The sequence below is a fragment of the Telopea speciosissima genome, chromosome 3 (genome assembly GCF_018873765.1).
Source record: "Telopea speciosissima isolate NSW1024214 ecotype Mountain lineage chromosome 3, Tspe_v1, whole genome shotgun sequence".
NCBI lineage: Eukaryota > Viridiplantae > Streptophyta > Magnoliopsida > Proteales > Proteaceae > Telopea > Telopea speciosissima.
In genome coordinates, this window is record NC_057918.1 from 12,831,921 (window position 1) to 12,853,483 (window position 21,563).

Genomic DNA, 21,563 nt, shown 5'->3' on the forward strand with positions numbered 1-21,563 from the left:
GTCCAAACCCAACAACTCAGGACAGTAGCTATGAAGCTTACTAACAGAGATACCAGATTTGGAATAATGGTTTATAACAGAACAGAGATAAAGGAGAATTAATAGTTAATCGAATCTGAAATTAACCTGATATTAGAATATAGATGCAGATCGGTAACAGAGTGGAGAAACTACTGTGACCCTTGTTATTAATACTTGTTGTCGTAGTGAAGAGGGAAAATATTTTATCGGTTGGGAGAAGTAAGAGGGGATGTTAGGGAGAAAGAAGAGAAGAAGAAGAAATATGAGAGGGAGAGAGATATCTCAGGAGAGAAAGAAGGAAAAATCAGAATCGTGGGGAGAGAAGGACAGAGAGGACTGAGGAGATAAAAGAGAGCGAGAATGCGAGATCATGGTCTCACTTCTAAAACAAAAAACAAAAATTTTCTATTCCATTCAATGAGAGGGAAGTTTACAAATTTCAAGCTTTAAATAAAAGCAACTAAATTCTATTTAATCTTAACTTTCTAGACTTGTAATAATGTTTCCTAGATAACTTAAAAGAACTTAAAACTCTTCTAAACAGATTCCATAATTAGGATGGGTCCCACAACTGATAGATCTCTGTCCAATATAATTGCAAAACAAGATAACTTCCTTACTAATAACTAATGGGCCTCACTACCAAAACTAATTGGTAATTAAAATACTAGTTTCTTATTCAAAATTAAAGCCCCAAATATGGGCTTATAAAAGCGGCCCGTCAAATCAATAAAACCAAAAATTAAGGCCCAACCTAAACCTATATTAAATTTTGGCCCAAATTTAATCTGTGTTTGCATTATCTTGCTTGACCCCGTTCCCAAATCAATAAAAGCAAAAATTAAGGCCCAACCTAAACCTATATTAAATTTTGGCTCAAATTTAATCCGTGTCTGCATTATCCTGCTTGACCCTGTTCCCATCTTTAACCCCACAAGGGGTGAGTGCCACTATCTTCTTTGCACTAAAACATGGTAATTGGTAGAAATGTGGCATTCTAATGTGTATTACTTTTTGTGTTTTCCAGCAAGCAGATTGAGTTTATTGCCAAATAACCATTTCATTCCTTCATGTGCAGAACATTTGTCAGTCAAGTTATCACAGGATATCTTCCCAGCCTCATTCTTCAGTTGTTTCTGAAAATGGTACCTCCCATCATGAAGATCCTTTCTTCTATTCAAGGGTCTATCTCCAATAGTGAGATAGAAATAAGTGCAGGTAAAAAAGTACTTTGGTTTACCGTATGGAATATTTTCTTTGCAAATGTACTGTCTGGCTCAGCATTCTATCAATTCTCTATCATTCTTGAGCCCAAGTTCATCCCACAAAAGCTGGCTGTAGCTGTTCCAGCACAGGTGAGGATATATTCTATCCCTCTTTCTCCTCTCTACTTCCAAAGAAGTGGTAGTACACGACAATTTATATTTAAATCAATAACCATTCTAGATAAAAATCATTGTGTAAGTGTACTCTTCTTTCTTTCATTCATGATTACTTCCTGACATTTTGATCTGATAATTTTTTAGGATATCCTCTGCCAATTGCATACATTTCCACAAAAAAACATAAAACATATATATGTAGAGCTGAATCTCATCAAAGGATATGACATCAACTCTACTTTTTCCCCCATGTGTGTGTATGTGTGTTGAGAAACTACAAATATCGTTCATTCATAAATATATCTCAGCATGAACATGTATCCCTAATTCTTTTGCACCCAAAAAAAATCTTGAAAAGAAAAAAGGGGGGAAAAAAAGCGGGTAGAAAAAAGGATCCCCTTTACAAAATTATTCTTCAGAAAGGAAAACCAATTAGAAGCAACGGACTCCCCAGACACTCTAATAAAATCCTTTATCACTAGAGTCCTGTCAAAAAGTAAGTGGCAACATCAGCACAAATTTTTTAGGCAGATCTTGAGTTGTCTTCAAAAATCGTCCTATCCTCTCCTTCAGTCTTCCACAGACCCCATGGAATAGCACCAAGATACAAATTCCACAATTTCAGCCATCTCTTCTCAAATGGACTTCTTGACCAGTGCATAAACATATGGTTTACATCCCTCAACCATGACCAGCACAACCCTAACATGCCCAGGAAACACTCTCACACCATTGCATCAACAATACAATTCAGGCAAATGTGCCCTGCAGTTTCTTCCCCACCATATAAACAGCACTTATTAGCCAACTGCTAACCCCTCCCCATCAATTCTACTTTTTCTGACTATAGGGTTAAAACACTAAACATACATGTTCGTATCCTCCTATTTTGCTGTTGAAGGCAAAACGGTGCCTGGTTATAATGGTGTACAGTTTTGCCTATATCATTTTTGTCTAGTTATGGAGCTAAATGTTGGGCTACAAAGAAACAACACATGAACAATTTAAGTGTACATAGTTGTCAAGGTGAATCAAGGCGTTGGAGGGGTGCTTAGGTGACAAGGCGCCTGCCTAGGCATCACATAGGCTCCCTAGGTGTGCATCAATGGATATATGTAATATAGCAATGGTAATTTTATATAGTTATGTTTATATGTAACATGTAAACTATATCAATGAAATATGATATAATTATGCTCTGGTCTAATATGATAAAACCAACATATAATAAACAAAACATAGGATATAATATGAGCATATTCATCAAAAAACAAATTAACAGACATAAATAAATCTAAACTCGTGAAGTATCAACAAGGCATGCTATTGCCTTGGACCCAAGAAAGAGTCTGGATGCCTAGGCACAATGCATTGACAACTATGTAAGTGTAGCTGAGATGGGGATGTTGAGAAAGGCAAAAAAATTCAAGGTGATGTAGGAGTGGCATGTGGCACTAGACTGAAATCCCATCAGCTCTGACCTTAGCATTTCACCAAGGGTTGCGCTACATCTCTCAGCACCATTCTGAATCTCACAGAAAATTGGAGGCAAAAGGCAACTTTATGCAACTGGCAAAACTGTGAGGTCTCTATGGCCTTACATTCCTTTAAATAAAAACTGAAGTATGCTTGCAATAGGAAAGAAAGAAGTAATCATAGGAAACCCTATCCAAATAGGTATAGTGCCCCACAAGACAAAACTCTGTCTTAGCTAGAATAGGTGACCCACTAGATTAGAACTCTATCCAATGTGGGAATAGGAGTTCTAATTAGACAAGACTCTATCCAACCTTTACAAGTAAAGATATAAACAATAAAATAATAAAATAAAACAACCCAATCTAAACTAAGAAAGTAAATCCCATATTCCTATCTTCTACTCATATTTTAGGCCCATTAAAGTGGCATATTCAAAGAACCCATTGGACTAAAGGCCCAACATATATATATAACCCAACCAAAGGCCCAATTCTTTGTTTTATCGTCATCAACTCTCCTTGACTTGAAAAAATTTGACCTCGAGTTTTATGAATCGAGGAATCAACTTCGTGTGATGTATATTGTGGCTCACGGATGCTAGGAATGTAATCTTCAAGTCGTGGAACCTTTTGTTCAAAGAACTGCAGAGGAATCAAGAACTCTATGTGCTCAACTTCATGAGTTGTATCAGTTGTGAACAGTGTGTCCATGGAATTCTCTGTAACTGTATCTTCAACCTCGTTCTGCATTCATCGCTGAACCTCAATTGTGCCAATCTTCTTGGTTTCTTCATCATTGTCTTCCTCATCGGTTTCAGCTGATGGATCCATACATATGACATTGATTGACATCTTGAGTGTCCTTTCCAATTTCCATCTTCATTATCATACATAGTCCACATCATCATTAGGATGAGGTGGATTCCATTCATAAAACCTTGTGTTGGGGTCACTGGGTCAGACTCAACTGGCTTGTTGTCTGTAGCTATAGGGACACCAGTAGGTCGAGCTGTGGGTTTTTCCATGACAACACTAACTGCGGGTGCTGTGTTGTACTTCCCAGCTTGATAAGAAAACTTCCTAGAGGGGAGCATCAAGTTTTCCTCGGTTCTCAAAGCTTTCTAAAAACAGTCTTGAAAGTCATAGACATTGTGAACTTTCAGCTACTTCCAAATACCAAGATTCAAACTTGATTTGAATCGGGAGAAAAGTTGTGTCCTCGTCCTCTATTCCTGTGCGTGCAATGAGGGTGTCAAATTGCTCCATATAAGCCTCGATTGATAAGCCTCCTTGTCACAGACTGTTGAGCTTATTGTGTAGTCGAGCTTTGTAAGTCTGGGGAAGATATTTGTTCTTCAGTTCTTCATCTCCTCCCATGTGGTGAATAATGTGCCACAGGTATGTGACCTATTCTCGTGATTCTTCCACCACTCTCTGGCTGGTCCAATCAGTTTAGCACGAGCAAGCCGTAGTTTCCTATCCTCTATCAAATGAAACCAGTCAAAGTAATCATCCGGACAAGCAAGCCAGCCGTAGAATACTTAGGGGTTGAGTTTCCCATGTATTCTTTTAACTCGAGCTTTACCTTCTGGGTATCATCATTGGTCCTATTACTCAAACCATTCTAAAAATTACCACATAAGATATCCTCAAAGGAGGGCTGGTTTGCAGGAACTCTCTGGGGTCATCTCTGAACTGTCATGGTATTATTAGCAGTTGAATTAGTAGGTTGTTCTCCTTCTGTTCTAGGATCTTCAGGAATATCTGGTGAGGGGGATGGATCAGAACCATGAAGTTGTTGTTCTATGGTAGCAAGTCTCTCAGATATCTGTCTATTGTCGTCAGATATCTTTTGGAAACTTTCAGCCAATTGGTTGATAGCTTCCATCATGCTGAACGTATCAAATGGTCTTGGCTCCCTGCTAGCCATGGCTCTGATACCAATTATAGGTTTCTAGTAGCCTAAGGGATTAGGTTCAGAAATTCAGTTGAAGCCAGAATTGCGGTGATTAGATAATGACCAGAATTGAAGAATGAACAGTAAACAAAGATTAGAATATCATATGCACTTCAGAAATTAAAGGAATAATCTATTCAATGAGCAGAATATCAGAATCTGAAACGAATCCAATGGTCAGATTCAAAGTTATAGAAGAATCCCAGTTGGATTAGGATTGTTCTAGAACCAAGAACTGATAGCAGAATATGGACTTATTTCGGAATAGCATACTGTAAACAGCCTTGAGATTGAATGCTTGAATGATCAAAATCGATCATCCAGGCCCTTTATTTATAATAACCAGAATTACAAATAGTCAAAGTAGAAGTAGGAATGCCACCTCAGCCTAATCCTATTAGGAATTCCTATTCCCACTAGGAATGCCAAAATAGAGATCGGCTGAGGGGGAAAAAACAGAAAAAAGAGAGAAAATTGAAAAAGATAAAAACAATAAAACTAGGACTAAATTACCCCTGTCGGGTAAAGTAGCCTATTTTAACACTCCCCCTCAAGTTGGAGCATAAATATCAACCATGCCCAACTTGACCAGAATACGATGAAAAATCTTCCCACTTAAACCTTTAGTGAACACATTTGCAAGCTGGTCAGCAGATTGCACAAAAGGAACACACACCAGCCCTCCTTCCAACTGTTCTTTAATAAAATGCCTGTCAACCTCCACATGCTTGGTACGATCATGTTGAACAGGGTTGTGAGCAATGCTAATAGCAGCCTTGTTGTCACAATATAACATCATGGGAAGATGAACAGGAGTACCAATATCTTGTAATAAACCTTTGAGCCATAACATCTCACAAATAACTTGTGCCATAGCACGAAACTCAGCTTCAGCACTAGACCTTGCCACTACGTTCTGCTTTTTACTACGCCACGTAACAAGGTTGCCACCAACAAACGAGCAATAGCCAGAAATGGACTTTCTATCAAAGGAACCAGCCCAATCTGCATCAGTATATGCTTCGACACGAAGATGGCCATTCGGAGACAAAAGAATTCCTTTTCCTGGTGCTGACTTTAAATACCGAAGGATCCGGATAACAACATCCATGTGAGAGGAATGCGGATCATACATGAACTGCTTGACCATACTCACAGATACTGACTGTCATGTCAGGTCTTGTATGAGACAGATAAATGAGCTTACCAACCAATCTTTGATAACGACCTTTGTCGACCGGTGTTCCTTCCTTTTCTTTAAGTCTGGTAGTAGCATCCATAGGTGTATCAGAAGGATGACACCCCAGCATCCCAGTCTCGGTCAATAGATCTAGGATGTACTTCCTTTGAGAAAGAAAGATGCCTTTAGAAGACCGAGCAACTTCTATCCCTAGAAGTACTTTAGTTTTCCCAGATCCTTTATTTCAAATTCTTGCCCAAGGTAAGTCTTCAACTGGGTGATTTCATGATTGTCATTCCCGGTCACTACAATATCATCCACATAAACTATTAGGAGGGTTACCTTTTCACCATTTTTCTTGATAAACAAGGTATGATCAACATTGCTCTGCTTATAACCCGCAAAGGCCATTACCTTGTGAAATCGTCCAAACCAAGCACGGGGGGACTGTTTCAGCCCATATAAAGCACGCTTCAATTTACAAACTTTCCCGCTGGTTTTATCACAAGAGAAACTTGGTGGAATGTCCATATACACTTCCTCGTCAAGTTCTCCATGGAGGAAGGTATTCTTCACATCTAATTGTTGTAACTCCCAGCCCAGATTCACTGCACAAGAAAGTAGCACTCTGACGGTGTTTAATTTCGCAACTGGTGCAAAAGTCTCCTGATAATCGATCCCATAAGTCTGAGTAAATCCCTTTACAACCAAACGTGCTTTGTATCGATCCACAGTGCCATCTACCTTCTGTTTCACCACAAACACCCACTTACATCCAACTGGTTTCTTTCCTGGTGGAAGAACCACAAGTTCCCATGTATCATTCTTTTTTAAGGCTTGCATTTCTTCCATCATTGCTGCTTTTCACTTTCCATCTGTAAAAACTTCCTGCCAATTTTGGGGAATGCGAACAGAAGAAAGAGAAGAGACAAATGTATGAAAGGATGGAGAAAGGGAGTCATAAGAGACTACATGAGAAATGGGATGCTGGGTACAAGCCCGAATACCTTTACGATGAGCAATAGGTAAATCAGGAGAAGAAGGAGAAGATATGTTACCTGGAGGTTGATCTGGTTCCAAGGCCGACAACTGTGGTGGTACTGGTGCTGTAGTGGATGGGAGCTGCTTGTATTTGGAATGTCCCCTGTGATAGGTTTTGAGATTAGAGTCGTTAATTTTCTTCTGAAATTCCCTAATGGTTTGTTGGACTGGAGTCATCTCCCCCTGAAGGGAATTGTCACTAATAGGATTTTCAGCATCTTATAAGTTCTGCCCCTGGGGAAAATCCTATTGGGGACCAGCAGAGTCATCGTCTAAGGGCTTCCCCTGGGGAAAATCTGGTTGGGTACCAGCAGAGGGAAGAGGGGTGGAAGCAATAGTCGGTTGAGGGGTGGGATCAACAGGTGGTTGGACCCGGGTCTGGGTTTGTATGGGAAGGTCAACCATCACATCTTCACTGAAAGTTTCCCCCTGAAGAGGTGTGGATTGATAATAGGAGAGAGTTTCATGAAAGACGACATCCATACTGGTGAAGGTACGACGTGTAGGAGGATGGTAACACTTATATCCCTTTTGGGATGGAGAATATCCAAAAAAAATACAACGGACCCCACGGGGTTCGAGCTTGCCCGAAGAGCGGGTATCAGGAACATAACAGACACAACCAAAAACTTTGGGTGGGACGACAAAGGAGGAAGAACCCTGCAATAAAGAAGCAGGGGTGTCAGAGTCAAGGACTCGGGTAGGGAGCCTATTGATGAGATAGGCAGCAGTCAGGATAGCATCTGCCCAATATTGGGAAGGGACAGAATGGGCAAACATAAGAGCCCGAGTTACCTCAAGGAGGTGGCGGTTTTTCCTTTCAGCCACACCATTTTGAGCTGGGGTATCGACACAACTGGTTTGATGGAGTATACCATGGGCAGCAAGGTAGTGTTGGAACTGACCATCCATGTATTCTTTACCATTGTCACTTCGCAATATCTTGAGAGTGGCATTGTATTGGGTTTGAATCATCTTTTGAAAATTTTGAAAACAAGAAAAAACTTCACTTTTGTTGTGCATTAAATAGACCCATGTACTCCTAGAATAACAATCAATAAAAGAAACAAACCAACGATGGCCTTTGAGAGATGGTTTCCGGCTAGGACCCCAGACATCAGAATGAATAAGATTAAAAGGAGAACTTCTTTTATTAGAAATGGAATAAGATAAAGTAGGACTCCCATTATCAAGCAGGTACAATCCACCATGCATCTTACCACATCCAATTGACGCCCCTGTTGCCAGATCCTGAAACACACAATGAGAAGGAAAAAAAGTTACTTTGCACTTTAAATCACGGGTAAGAATACTGATGGACTGAAGATTAGTGGTACATTTAGGAATATGTAAAACAGAGGATAAAGTTAAGGAGGGAGTGCAACTGATAGAGCCCTTCCCAGAGATAGAAGAGAGAGAGCCATCAGCCACCTGTACTTTATCTTTACCAGATGTAGGAGAGTAACGAGTAAAGAGGCTGGAGGATCCAGTCATATGATTAGTGGCACCGGAGTCTATGATCCAAGGAGAGGAGACTACTGATGCACAATGAGCAGCAAAAGAAATACTTGAGTGGGCTAAATGTGAACCTGGAGGAGTGGAAGAACTGGCAGGTGTTGATGTAGTAGAAGCAGCAGAAGCCTGTAACATTTGACGGAAAGCCTGAAGTTCATCCTTGGATAGTCCAGTGTCAGTAGGAGGAGTAGGAGTGACAGCCTCAGTATGATTAGCTTTGTTTTTCGATTTTCGAGCGGCACGTGTAGCATCAAAGTCGGCTGGTTTGCCATATATCTTCCAACAGGTGGCCTTAGTGTGCCACAACTTGCCACAATGCTCACATTTAACTGCTGTTTTCTCAGATTTAGAAGTATCAGCAACCGAAGGAGTAGAACCAGCCCCAGTGTGCAAGGCTGATCGATCAGGAAGTGTAGTGTGAAGCATAGTAGTTCTTCGGCGATCTTCATTATTAACCAAAGCATAGGACTGTTCCAGTGTAGGGAAAGGATCCTTGCCTAGAATCTGAACCCTAATTGGGTCGTATTCCACATTAAGGCCAGCCAAAAAATCATAAACCCTAATTTTATCGACATGCTTTCTGTAGGCAGCAATGTCAGTGGCATTAGTGGGCTGATAATCAGAGTAATGATCAATTTCTTGCCAACACTTGCGGAGTTCAACATAGTATTGAGGAATGGATAAATCATTTTGCTTGGTGTCATGGATTTTTTTCCTTAATTTATAGACCGGAGCATCATTCCCTACCTGTGAATATGTGTCTTTGGTAGCCTTCCATATCTGGGCAGCAGTGTCTAGGAGAGGGTAGCCCGGTGCAATTGAAGGATGCATAGAATGAATAAGATATGACATGACCATGGAGTCAGTAGATAACCATTTAGTCTGAGCAGCTCCTTCTTCAGTAGGGATGGGAGTAGTGCCTGTAAGGTGTCTTGTGTAGCCACGGCCAGCAATCGTAAGGTATGTGGATCTGGACCACATTAGATAATTTGTCCCATCTAGTTTGGTGGGAGAAACAAAAGGAAGATACTCTGGTCGAGAAGATCCATCAAAGTCAGCTGAAGTGATGTCAGACATCATGTAAGTGTAGAAGATATTGGTTTTAAAATTCCCACAAATTTAGCCGTAAAAAATAGCTCAAACTAGGATCGAATTCCCTGCAGGTGGTAGGGAATAAGCCCTCAAAAAATCAGAACCTTCTAATGATGGAATAAGAAACCCTAAATTTGAAAAAATTTAGGAATAGCTGAATGCAAATCAATCACAGGTTTGAATCTGATGTAGTTTGGATTCAAAACTGCAATCTGAAAGTAAAGGAGGTGTAGATCAATAAGGGCAGGGATCAATCTCCCAAAAACAACACAGAAATCCAGCTTGTGAAGGAAGCAGCTTGATCTCCAAGGTTGGAGGAAACCTACGGCAGATCTGATCACACCCAAGTTTGTATAATCTTCAGTGAGGTGTCATTGAGGGCAGCAGCTAAATCTTCATTGGATCACCTCAAAGTTGCTGCCCTGAGTGAGATAGAGAGTCCGAGAGTGGTGGAAATGCAGAAAACCAGAAGCCGAGAGAGTTTAGAGAGAACAAAAAACCAAAAAAATTGAGGGGCTGCTCTTTAGATCAGAGGTGGCTTTGATACCATGTAAACAGCCTTGAGATTGAATGCTTGACTGATCAAAATCGATCATCCAGGCCCTTTATTTATAATAACCAGAATTACAAATAGTCAAAGTAGAAGTAGGAATGCCACCTCAGCCTAATCCTATTAGGAATTCCTATTCCCACTAGGAATGCCAAAATAGAGATCGGCTGAGGGGGAAAAAACAGAAAAAAGAGAGAAAACTGAAAAATATAAAAACAATAATACTAGGACTAAATTACCCCTATCGGGTAAAGTAGCCTATTTTAACACATGCAGAAGTAAATAGAGTAAGAACAGCAGTAGCAAAACTCAGATTTAAACAACAAAACAATATTCTGGTGTAAGAGTTGAAAACAAGGATCAACATTAGTAACCAAAACCTAATATCAGTCCTTTAGTACTTAAGAATCCAGGTGGTAGAAGGGCTCTTATGATCTGATGTAAAGATCAGATTTTGGAACCGTAAGTATGATCAAAACAGAATCTGGTTGCTAGGCTTGAAATTAGATTTGAGAAACTAAATATCTTCAATAGAAAACAGAAAATCCTGAAGCTAAAAAGTAAAAGAAACTGAACAAAAAGAAAAAAAAAAGTTCTAACCTGATTGATTTGAATAGGTTGAAGCAGAATGGAAGAAAGATAAATGGATATGAACCAAGTATCTCACCGGGAACTAGACTGAAATCCCCTCAGTCCTGACCTTAGCATCTCGCCAAGGGTTGCCCTGCATCTCACCATACCATTCTGAATCTCACAGAACACTGGAGGCAAAAGCCAACTTTATTCAACTGGAAAAACTGTGGGGGTTATATGGCCATACACTCCTTTAATAGAAACAGAAGTATGTTTACAATAGGAAAGAAAGAAGTATAGTTAACATAGAAAACTCTATCCAAATAGGTATAAGTGTCCCTAAAGACAAGCTCTATCTTAGCTAGCATAGGTATCCCACTAGATTACAAACTCTATCCAATGTAGGAATAGGAGTTCTAATCAGACAAGACCCTATCCAACCTTTACAAGTAAAGAGATAAACAATAAAATAATGGAATAAAACAACCTAAACTAAATTAAGAAAGTAAATCCGGTATTCCTACCTTCTATCTATATTTTAGGCTCATTAAAGTGCCTTATTACAAAGAAAACTCATTGGACCCAACCTGAGGTTTTTTCCATTAAAATAAGCCCAATTCTGTTTTTTACTTTTTTCTGCATCAAGATTTCCATTTTCAGCATCCATGCAGTCCACGAGCAACAGAACATGGTCTATGATAGGTCACACCAAAGCCTCCTGAGTCATATTTGGGCAATCGTCCCACCAAGTTGTGATCAAAATTTATCATTAGAGCCCATTGAAAGAACTAATATATTGCTTGATCATTTGTATGCACTAGACAACGGAAGGTCCAAGTCCAATAGCCCATTCTTCTTTCTCCCCCGCCCCCCCCCCCCCAAAAAAAAAGTGCATGACTATTAATTTAAGGTTTTTGATTTATCATGGAGACTCCATTGAAAATTGATAATGAAGAGGAACTTTGTCTTGTATTTTATATCACATGGGTTTGTGTCATAGTAGTCATGACCAAGGTTTAAAATCTCGTTTCGTTTCGGTGTTTCGGTCTGACCAAAATTTCCGAGATACCGAAATTTTGTTGAAATATGGTATTTTTTCGATGGGTGTAAAATGCCAAAATGATCGAGGTTTTCGAAATTTCCGAAACGAGATGATCGAAATTACCGAGATTTTCTAAATGAGATGACTGAAATTTCCAAAATTTTTGAAATATTACATTTTTTTCAATTCGATGTTGCATTTTGTTTCGACTCGACCGAGATACTTGAAATTCTTGAAATCTCGACCGAGACGAAATGAGTTTTTGTACTATGGACACGACGTCTCGGAGACCTAGGTATTGGAAGGGGCCTGGATGCAAGGTGACAAGGCGTCCAAGGCGCTTGGACATCATGACAACTATAGTTCGGGTACAAATACATGTTGAGGAGTTGGATCCACTAGATCCCTAAACTTAGGATACATGGATGTGTCCAAAAATGGGTACCCATACAGGACTCAACTAAAATTTGTCAAAAGAAGGGTTAATGTGTCAAAAAGGGTGGGGGTTAATTTGCTTCTTTTTCTTCTTCTTCACGGCTGTGTCCAATTTCTTGCTGCTGGGTGGGTGTCAGACTCATACCCCAAACCCATACCAATATCATGTTGTGTTGGCATGGGCAAGGATAAAGATTTCGGTGCCAACCAATGTTTCGACTAGCCAGAAACAAAAATTTGGTCGAAACCTGTTTTTTTTTGGGTAAAACTTGACATTTGATAGGCTGGTCAAAACTATCAAAACTGGTTGAAACTACCAAAACTGATCAAAACTACTGAAACTGGGTTGGTTGAAATTGGTTAAAATTTGTCGAAACTTGGTATTTTTTGGTCGAAACTATCGAAATTTCCAAAATAGTCGAAACTTGGTTTATTTAAAACTCCCCTAAGGTTTCGTCTTGGTTAGCTGCGAAATCGAGTTGTCTAGGTCGAAACCTGCAATTTCGACTGAGATTTAGTTCCATGGGCATGCATACAAGTATACGTGAATTGTCCAGGTGACAGGTTGTATGTAATTATTTTTATAGGCCAAGAGAATACATAGCTAATAAGCAGAGAGAACATGTAACTCTCTTTTCTGTCTATAGGGCTTAATCATGCACAGCTGATCAATGCGTTAATGTAAACTATTAAGGCATTTATTTATTTTATATTAATGTCTTCAATCATGGAACTTGAATGAGATGCAGTGAGGAAACTCAATAAAAATTGTGCAGTCATCTGATTTTCAATTGTTTATTCACTATTCCTTTTGCTCTCTCTTCTGGCTTTTAAGCCATACCTATTTAGAAGGTTAAGGTTTTCTTATAGTTTCTTTAGAATTAAGGTTTTTTTTTTTTTAAATTTTAATAATTAACAATTTCATTGATAAGAAAGAGAATAGTACAAGCTAATGATACAGCAAGAACATTAGAGCAAATCACCAATCTAGAATCCACACATAGGATTCAAACCCCTTGATTTATATGTAAGATCGGATTATGGAAGAATATCCTCCACAAAACATAATCTTGGACAAATATCTAAGTGATAGCCCAACATTGGACTTTTAGATGATATGTGCACAGTATAATGTATGGCAGGCAAACGTTTGTTTTCTTCAGAGATCAAAAGTCTTAAACTCAATTCTCATATAATGTGCATATCTTACGTTTTGAAACTATCTAATTGTTAACAAACCATAAAATTGGAGGAGATGGTACCTAAAAGAAAAGAAAAAGTTGGAGGAGATTAAGTTTATGTTTCTGGGAGGGTTGAGATGTAAAAATGAGTGGATTATTATTTTGCAGTGCTGGTTGCTATCATGACTGATAGATGGTGTACGTGATTTGATTTCAAGATGTTACATTTTTCTTGACGAAATTTCGGAATCATGATTGTAAATGTTGTCTGTGATTTTAATTAGAATATGATAGTGCATTTTTCTGAAACTGATTTGCAGTATCTTGAAATTTGAGGCTAAGATATCGTTCCTTTATTTTGGGCTAGGCATCCTTTTTCATCGCCTATGTTGTCACATCTGGGTGGACCAGTGTATCATCAGAACTTTTCCGCGTGATTCCTCTTCTTTATGATATTATACGGAGACATTGTACCAGCATTATTGACGATGAATTTGATGTTCCATCTTTTCCCTTCCATAGTGAAATTCCAAAAATTCTCTTTTTTGGGCTTCTTGGAATTACGTACTTCTTTCTAGCTCCACTAATTCTGCCATTCCTCCTGGCTTACTACTGTCTTGGATATATTATCTACCGTAACCAGGTTTGTCAATGCATCACTACTTTGCTTATGCATTTCATAAATGTTGCTTTCCCATTTTATCATTTGAAGAAAATATCACCACTTTTGTATGTTACTTCATTTAGAGTTGGATAAAAGATGTTAAAACTTTCAGGAAAAGGTTATCAAGAAGCTAGACTCTGCTTTCTGCTCATATAATGATTTCTAGCACATGCATCATATGTCCAGCAGGCTATAACATCGTGCTGTTGGCCTGTCCTTTGGACTTAATCATGGTGAAGTTGAACTCATACTATTAATTCAATGTACAGTTTTGATCACTGCATGAGATTTTTTGGGATGCTGTTCAAATGAAGATCCTTGTTTAAATGGTTAAGTTTGACCAAACAATTTGAGTCTTAGTCTGTGTCCAATCAAGTTGCTGGGCTAGCATTATGATGGTAGATTTTGTCTATTTGAAGCATTTCCGGTAGAGATAAAGGACAGAAGATGGTTAGATTCTCAAACAATATGTGTTCTACTTGTTGTGAATCCAATTGTTGGGCCAACATTTGGGTGGCCAGATTGATGACCTGATGCAGTTTCCCTAGCATGGTTGGACCAGAGCGATCCACTTTGCAGACCCAAGCCGAGAGGCAACTGGCCCAACCCGATTTTCTGGCCTAAAAGGGGCTTGTAGACTACATAGGACTAATCTTTTATTTTATAAAAGAAAGGGCATACCCAGTGCACGAGGCTCCTGCCACCGCGGGTTTGGGGAGGGTCATGATGTATGCAGCCTTACTCTCGCTTTGCGGAGAGGCTGTTTCCTGACTAGAACACACGATCACTACAGCCAGTTGGTGTATAATGTGGCGGCAGCAGCAGCGGTGGTGGTGGTGGGACATGAAATGGATTCTTTGGTACGGAGTTGGAAAGATTTCCAGAGTGGATGGTCCCTTATCTGAAGCCATCAATTTATCAATAGAAGCCTGGAGTAACGTACTCATGGCCTGAAGGGATGTAACTGTAGAGTTAAAGCTGCCAATATTGGGGGCGAGGTTATCAACCCGATCCATAGTTGTCAAGGCGTTGCCTAGGCATGAGGCCTAGGCGATTGCCGCCTTGTTGTAAGGCCCCTTGCACTGGGTTTTATTGGTATTGAACCTGGTATTTGCCCTTATTTATGCCAAATATCATTTAAGTAAATGAATTTCATTTACTTTAGATATTATTCATAAATAAGCAAATATTCCCCTATTTGAATCCAATAAAAATAGTTAAAAAATAAAATTCCAAAAGGATAAGAAGTTAACCCCCCAATTCAAGAACAAAAACTGGATTTTTGGCGGTAGGTGAAATTTTCAACTTTCAAATGCTGAGGTTTTTCTCAAATCTAAAAATTCTATAAATCTTAATATGGTAAAACATTGCTAAAAAACAAAAGTGCTGTAAAATATTCATTTGTTTTGATAGCTAAAAAAATATTTTCATTCAGAGCGATTTTGACAGCATTCGTGCATACCAAATAAGTTTTGACCGGAACATAACTTTTTCAATATAAATCAGATTTAAGCAATTTTGGATTTGTTGGAAAGCTGGTTTTGTGCTCTAAGTCTCTAACTAATATAAAAAGTCTCATGTAATAATAAAATTATTTGACTAGTCTAACTTCTTAGAGAACAACATCTCTCTAAATCAAGAGCAATTTATTTACTTTTAGATAAGATTGTATTTTCTAAGAACTGTATAAACCAAATGTGAGACTTGTATAAACCAAATGTATGTTTTGATTGCACACAAACTTCCTATAGCTTGCTTCTTTAGCTCTGTTGTCTTCTAGTTCTATACTAATTTTTGATGACTTGATGTGACTTAATATTGATTTTTGATGACTTGATGTGACATTATGTTGATTTTTGATGACTTGAGGAGATTTAATGTTTCTTTTTGATGACTTGAGAAGGCTTAATGTTGATTTTTGATGATATAAGATACATATTGTAGCATACTAAAATATTGTAGCACACTAAATCATGTTAGAAAAGGGGGAAATAAAAATGGTACTTGGGGGCGCCTTGGTCATCTAGGCGGACGCCTTGTCGCCTAAGCGCTTAGACATCCCTCCACCGCCTTGACAACTATGACCCCATCTGTGAGAAGGGTGATGTCGGCTCGAGTTTCTTCCTCGTGGGAGTTGAGCTGTTGAATAACTTCACTATTGAGCACCATAATGTAGGTTAAGGAGGAGGAAATTTATCTCCGATGCCAAATAGACGGCTTCAGATAAGGGAAAGGGTCCCAATCCACTCTGGGGATTCTTCCAATTCTGTACCACAAGATCCATTTCATGTCCCACCACTGCCACCGTCACATTATACACCATCATCATCCCTTCATCTTACACCACTGCCACCACCACCATATGGAGCCAGACAACATGATGATCATTATGGAGCTGACAGAGGAGCGAGGCTAGGCATCTTCGATTTTTACGAGGATAAAAACCCGGAGCAGTAACTTGACTGGGCACATAGTTTGGAGATATTTTTCAGATGGTACAGGTTGACTGAGGCCTGGAGGATTCGTTTTTTGGAGGCTAAACTAAAGGGCACAACTCGAGTAGGGTGGATCAAGTACCAGCAGCAGAATCGGATTTCAAGGCATTAGGGTAGTCACTTCTTGGATTGAGACGAGTGAAGCTATGAACCGAAGGTTTCTACTGGCTGACTTCAAGCAACGAAAGCACCTCTAACTACGCAGCTGATATGAGAACATGATAGTTGAGGAGTATACGGCCAAATTTTATTATTTAGCCACTCGATCTGATTTTGAGTGGGATGAGGAGTTGGTGGTGGCCTAGTTTCACAATGGCTTGCATCCACAAATCAGTACTGCATTAGCATCCAGTTGACTGCCTACCATGGAGGACGCAGTACAAGTAACGTATAAGGTAGAAGAAAGTCTGAAGAGGCCTTATACTCGGAAGACTTTTACAGACACTTTCTCCCAGACTGGTAGCATGAGCAAGCAACCTTCTCAACCTGAGAAGTTGTTCAGCAAACCACAACTTAGTGGTTCTTCTATGGCATCGTCACGGCCGAACCGTCTTTATTCTCCACCTCAATATGGTTCGGACAGACCTTCGAAATTACAGGCAGAGATACACTGTTTAACATGCTAGGGTTCGGACATTTCTCGGGTCACTTTTGCTAATAAAGAACTTATGGCTACAGCTTCAAAAGATCAACAGAGGAACAAAATAGTACTTTTGGATGCAGAGCTGAGCGTGAGCCTATTGAGGTCAATGAAGATGATAGTGATGGAGAGCTGTAGTATTGCTATGCTCTTCGTCCACTTCTGGCTACACATAAGGTATCTGATGAGGATGATTGGTGCTGCAACAGCATATTCCAGACCAAAGTACGATGCAACGACAGTCTGTGCACTATGGTAATCAACAATGGTAGTTGTACCCACGTTGTCTCCGAAGATGCAGTTTGCAAGCTCAGTTTGAAGACAGCCACATCCTAACCCCTACAAAGTTGCTTGGGTAAACAACACTAACCTAAAAAACTAATGAAAGGTGTTTGCTCAGGTATTCTATTAGGTGGTTGATCGATACAGTGCAATGTGAGCCATTGAAGGTTTGTCACATCCTCATCAGGCAACCATGGTTATGGTTATTTGACAAGAAGGTATTGTAGCTGCAAGAACACTTATTCCTCTAAGCATGATGGATTCGAGATGAAAATTCTTCCTGACATCAAGCTCAAGCGGACCATCGAATCATTTCTCCTCAAACGAGTTGACTCAGATGGTATCCTCGGTCCCCATCTAGATTCAACAGGGTTGAGTTTTTTTCAGAAGAGGAGAGTTGATGCAGTTGCCTTAGCATGTTTGGACCAGAGCGATCCACTTTGGAGACCCAAGCCAAGATGCAAGCGGCCCAACCCAGTTTTCTGGTCTAAAGGGGCCCTGTACATTACAAAGGAGTAATATTTTATTTGGGTAGATTACATAGGATATTGTATTGTGTTTCCAATTTGAGTTTATTATAATATCTTAGTATTTTGAGATGTCTATTTTTATCTGATTTTTATGTAATACGATGTAGAATTGACGAGAATTGAGTGAAAAAAAGATTGGGCGTGGTTATTGTTACCAGTGTTGTGCAAGTGGTGGCTGAGTGGCCTTTCCCTCTTTTCCCTGCAAATCGAAACTACTCTTAGTGTGTGGGTAGGCCCATAACGAGCCCAAATAGGGTTTTTCAGCTCTGGGATTGCACCATGACCACATCTAATACCTTTGGGATATCCTTATTTCCTGGAAACTGGAATTCTCAGTCTCTTGCTGTTTGGAAGCTTGAAAATTGGATCAGAAGGGTTTGAAGTTATAGGTCCTGGTTCCTAATGTATTTTGGAAAGTTGTAAAGTCTAGCCCAGATATTGGACATTAAATGCACAGGTGGTCTGAATTTTGAGTCCCAAAGGAAAACCTGTTGTTTTGACACTGGCACAAACGTTACCATTTCCAAACGATCCTTCCAGATTTCCACGCTGTTTACAGGAAGTTTCAAATGTGTCACTGATTGATTCTTGTTTAGGCATTTCTGGTGTTTAAATAACATGGAATTATTACCACCTGCGACGCTGTAGTTTAACTATTGATGTACTTGATTTATCTTAGTTGGGCTATGTACTAAATGAATGTTGGTTGGTAGGAATTTGGTTCTAATCAAGTGGAACATATTTAGTTTCTCCAAATCTTGCATTTTTATGGTCTGAAAAGAGCTTGTAAATTGATGGGGAGCATAGTTGTCAAGGCGCCGCCTAGGTGACTGCCTTGGTATCCAGGCGCCTTGACAACTAGTGTCAACTTGTTTGACTAGGCGGGCGTTTTGGTTGCCTTGGTCACCTTGTGTTCAGACTTCAGGCCCCCTCCAATGCCTTGGGTTGCCTAGTCGCCATTACAACTATGTTGTGGAGTAACTTTCTTGTTTTTACTAGTGTATTTATGTCTTTATCCTCCCTAGATGTGATTATTTCAAGTTTTTATTTTATGCACTTCATTGCATTCTTATAAAAGTTCTGTAGCATTTGGAAGCAGTTATATGTAATTCTCACTAATGCTGAGGAAATCTGTTGTGCAGTTATTAAATGTGTATGAACTCAAGTTTGAAACTGGTGGGAAGTTCTGGCCTATTGTGCACAACTCGACTATATTTTCTCTGATACTGATGCACATCCTTGCTGTTGGTATATTTGGGTTGAAGAAGCTTCCTTTAGCATCTAGCTTATGTATTCCTCTTCCAGTTCTCACTCTCCTTTTCAATGAGTACTGCCGGAAACGATTCCTACCCATTTTCACAGCTTATCCGGCTGAGGTACGTTTAATTGTCTTGAGGCTATAGTATATTCATGTCATTTCATCCTCCATTGTTGAACTGACAAAAATTCTTCTGAAACACAGTAAGTGCCTTCTTTTTTTGTACTTCTTTTTATGAATCCTGTGCTCTTTCTCTAGAACTTCGATTTATTAACTTCAATATCCAAAAAGACATGAGTTTCGAGGGATTGATGTTTTTTACTTTGTATATATAATTTTAGGATGTGCCATGGAATTCCAACACAGTTTGTCGAATTAGCAACTGCATTGAATTCTTGAAAGCAGTCTCTCACCTAGGTTCTACATGATCCAATTTCCCCCTGCACTATGTCTGATCAACGCAGACAGAAATGGGGCCTGTCTGGGCAGTGTCCATTTCATAGGAGCTTATAATTTTCAACTTATTGTTTCTGTTTTCTGATTTTTATGCTCCTAACTTTCAGTTGTATTTATTATTCGTTCTGGTTCCCTAGTCCTATGAATATGGGGGCCTTCCAATGTCCTGATTCATTTTGTTTGGTCCAGTGTTTGATAAAGAAGGACAGAGAAGACCAGAATAATGCTGCAATGACTGATTTTCTTGACAAATTAGTCACTGCTTATCGGGACCCATCTCTGATGCCAATGCAGCATTCCAGTGATGTTGAGGGTTATAACACTCCCCTCCTTCATTCTAGAGAAGTTTGAAGGTAGTGGGAGGGCCTTTCAACCTTATGGAAGATGGCATGATGATTTTGGTATGCTGATAAAAGAAAGGATGGCCTGAGGTTTGTGTCCCAGATGAAGATTAATGAAACAATGTGTGCATTATCTTGTCAACTAAATTTTATTGTGTGATTTGCTATTTGTTGATGTGAAATTCTTGTTTAGTAAAAAATAGCATAGAATGAATGTCTGTAAAGTAAGCAAGTTTAAGTCTTGTACTAGTTGGGTCAGCCACATGTGTTCCTGTGCTGACTAGGAAATTAAATGCTATTTATATTGTTACTTAGTTATGCCCTTTGATAATTTGACCCCTAATTAAGCTGCTAAAACTATTTTATGGATATGTGTTGCTGGTGTAGAATTAATATCAATGGAACAAAATCTTGCCCTTTCCTCATGATCCCTATAACAATTCCCTGATGTGTTAAGATACCGCCCCTCTCCCTCGGGTGGCAATGAGGTATTAGACAACCAGTATCAGAAGTATATCAGTTTGTAGTTGGGTAGCTAGTAATAGGAAGTTAGGAATACCTTCTGCTATGGCTATTCGATGAAGCTGCAACAATTTTTAGCATCCATTCTGGTAAAATCTGTGTTTAGAAAGAAGAATAAAGAATTTGGGGGGCATTGTCTATATCAACTAAGTTTAAAATTGACTTATTGGTGGATATGCATTATGCATTGTCAACAACTTTATCCTTGTAACATGGTCATTTCGAGGGTAATTTAGCAGTCTATGTTTCTCCCCAATATAATAAAAAATTAAAAATCCGTTTTCATTTGGTTGAAGTAGAGACGGGAGTTGGTATAAGGTTCTTCAAATGTAAAGGGGTATGGCATCACATGGCTTGGTGTGTATATCACAATGTTTTGCCACAGTTTAATAACTTGTGTCTTATTGGTCCTTTACGATCTGTTTTGAACCATTATGTTGGACTGAGTTTCCCTCTACCCATGATAAATTGGATCTCATACACCGAGGGGCGGGAGAAAGCAGGAATGGGTATTGGGAGAGTATTTTGGAATAAACTAAAGCCCTAGGAGAGGTTTGTGAACCCTAGGATGCATCCATCAGCTAATGTATTAATAGGATCTGTCTGATTTTACATCCAACGTGACGGCCCTCTTCCTTTAATATGAAGAAATTCTCAAAATAATGAACCTTTTCATGCAAACATAAATATTCACGCACTTTTAATAATAGGATTTAGGAACAAAATTAGTTTAATATATGTAGATAGGACAACAACAGGGTCGGGTTGGGTTGGGCTTTTTAAAATTTCAGCGCAATCCTGAGTATGCCCTAAGGTCCGGGGTATCATAGTCTGGCCCTGTTTGGGCTTATGCCGGGCTTGGGATTGGATTAACATACTTTAACTAAGGGTTTTTTATTTTCAATAACTGAGGTTTCTCCGTGGAGAA

At 39.3% G+C, this 21,563-nt stretch overlaps 1 protein-coding gene across 3 annotated transcripts in view; it reads left to right on the top strand.

The window, feature by feature from the left end:
• The window catches only part of LOC122654048 (CSC1-like protein HYP1), a 45,245-nt gene extending 25,013 nt beyond the window's left edge, over positions 1-20,232 (top strand). For 2 of the 3 annotated variants that reach the window (XM_043848017.1, XM_043848018.1), the window contains exons 7-10: positions 1,100-1,376; positions 13,815-14,090; positions 19,201-19,434; positions 19,962-20,232. In XM_043848017.1, the coding sequence (XP_043703952.1) occupies positions 1,100-1,376; positions 13,815-14,090; positions 19,201-19,434; positions 19,962-20,123 (949 nt within the window). In that variant the 3' untranslated portion in view covers positions 20,124-20,232. The remainder of the gene's footprint in view (positions 1-1,099; positions 1,377-13,814; positions 14,091-19,200; positions 19,435-19,961) is intronic. The other variant, XM_043848019.1, reaches the window with a different exon arrangement.
• The last annotated feature ends 1,331 nt before the right edge of the window (positions 20,233-21,563 follow it).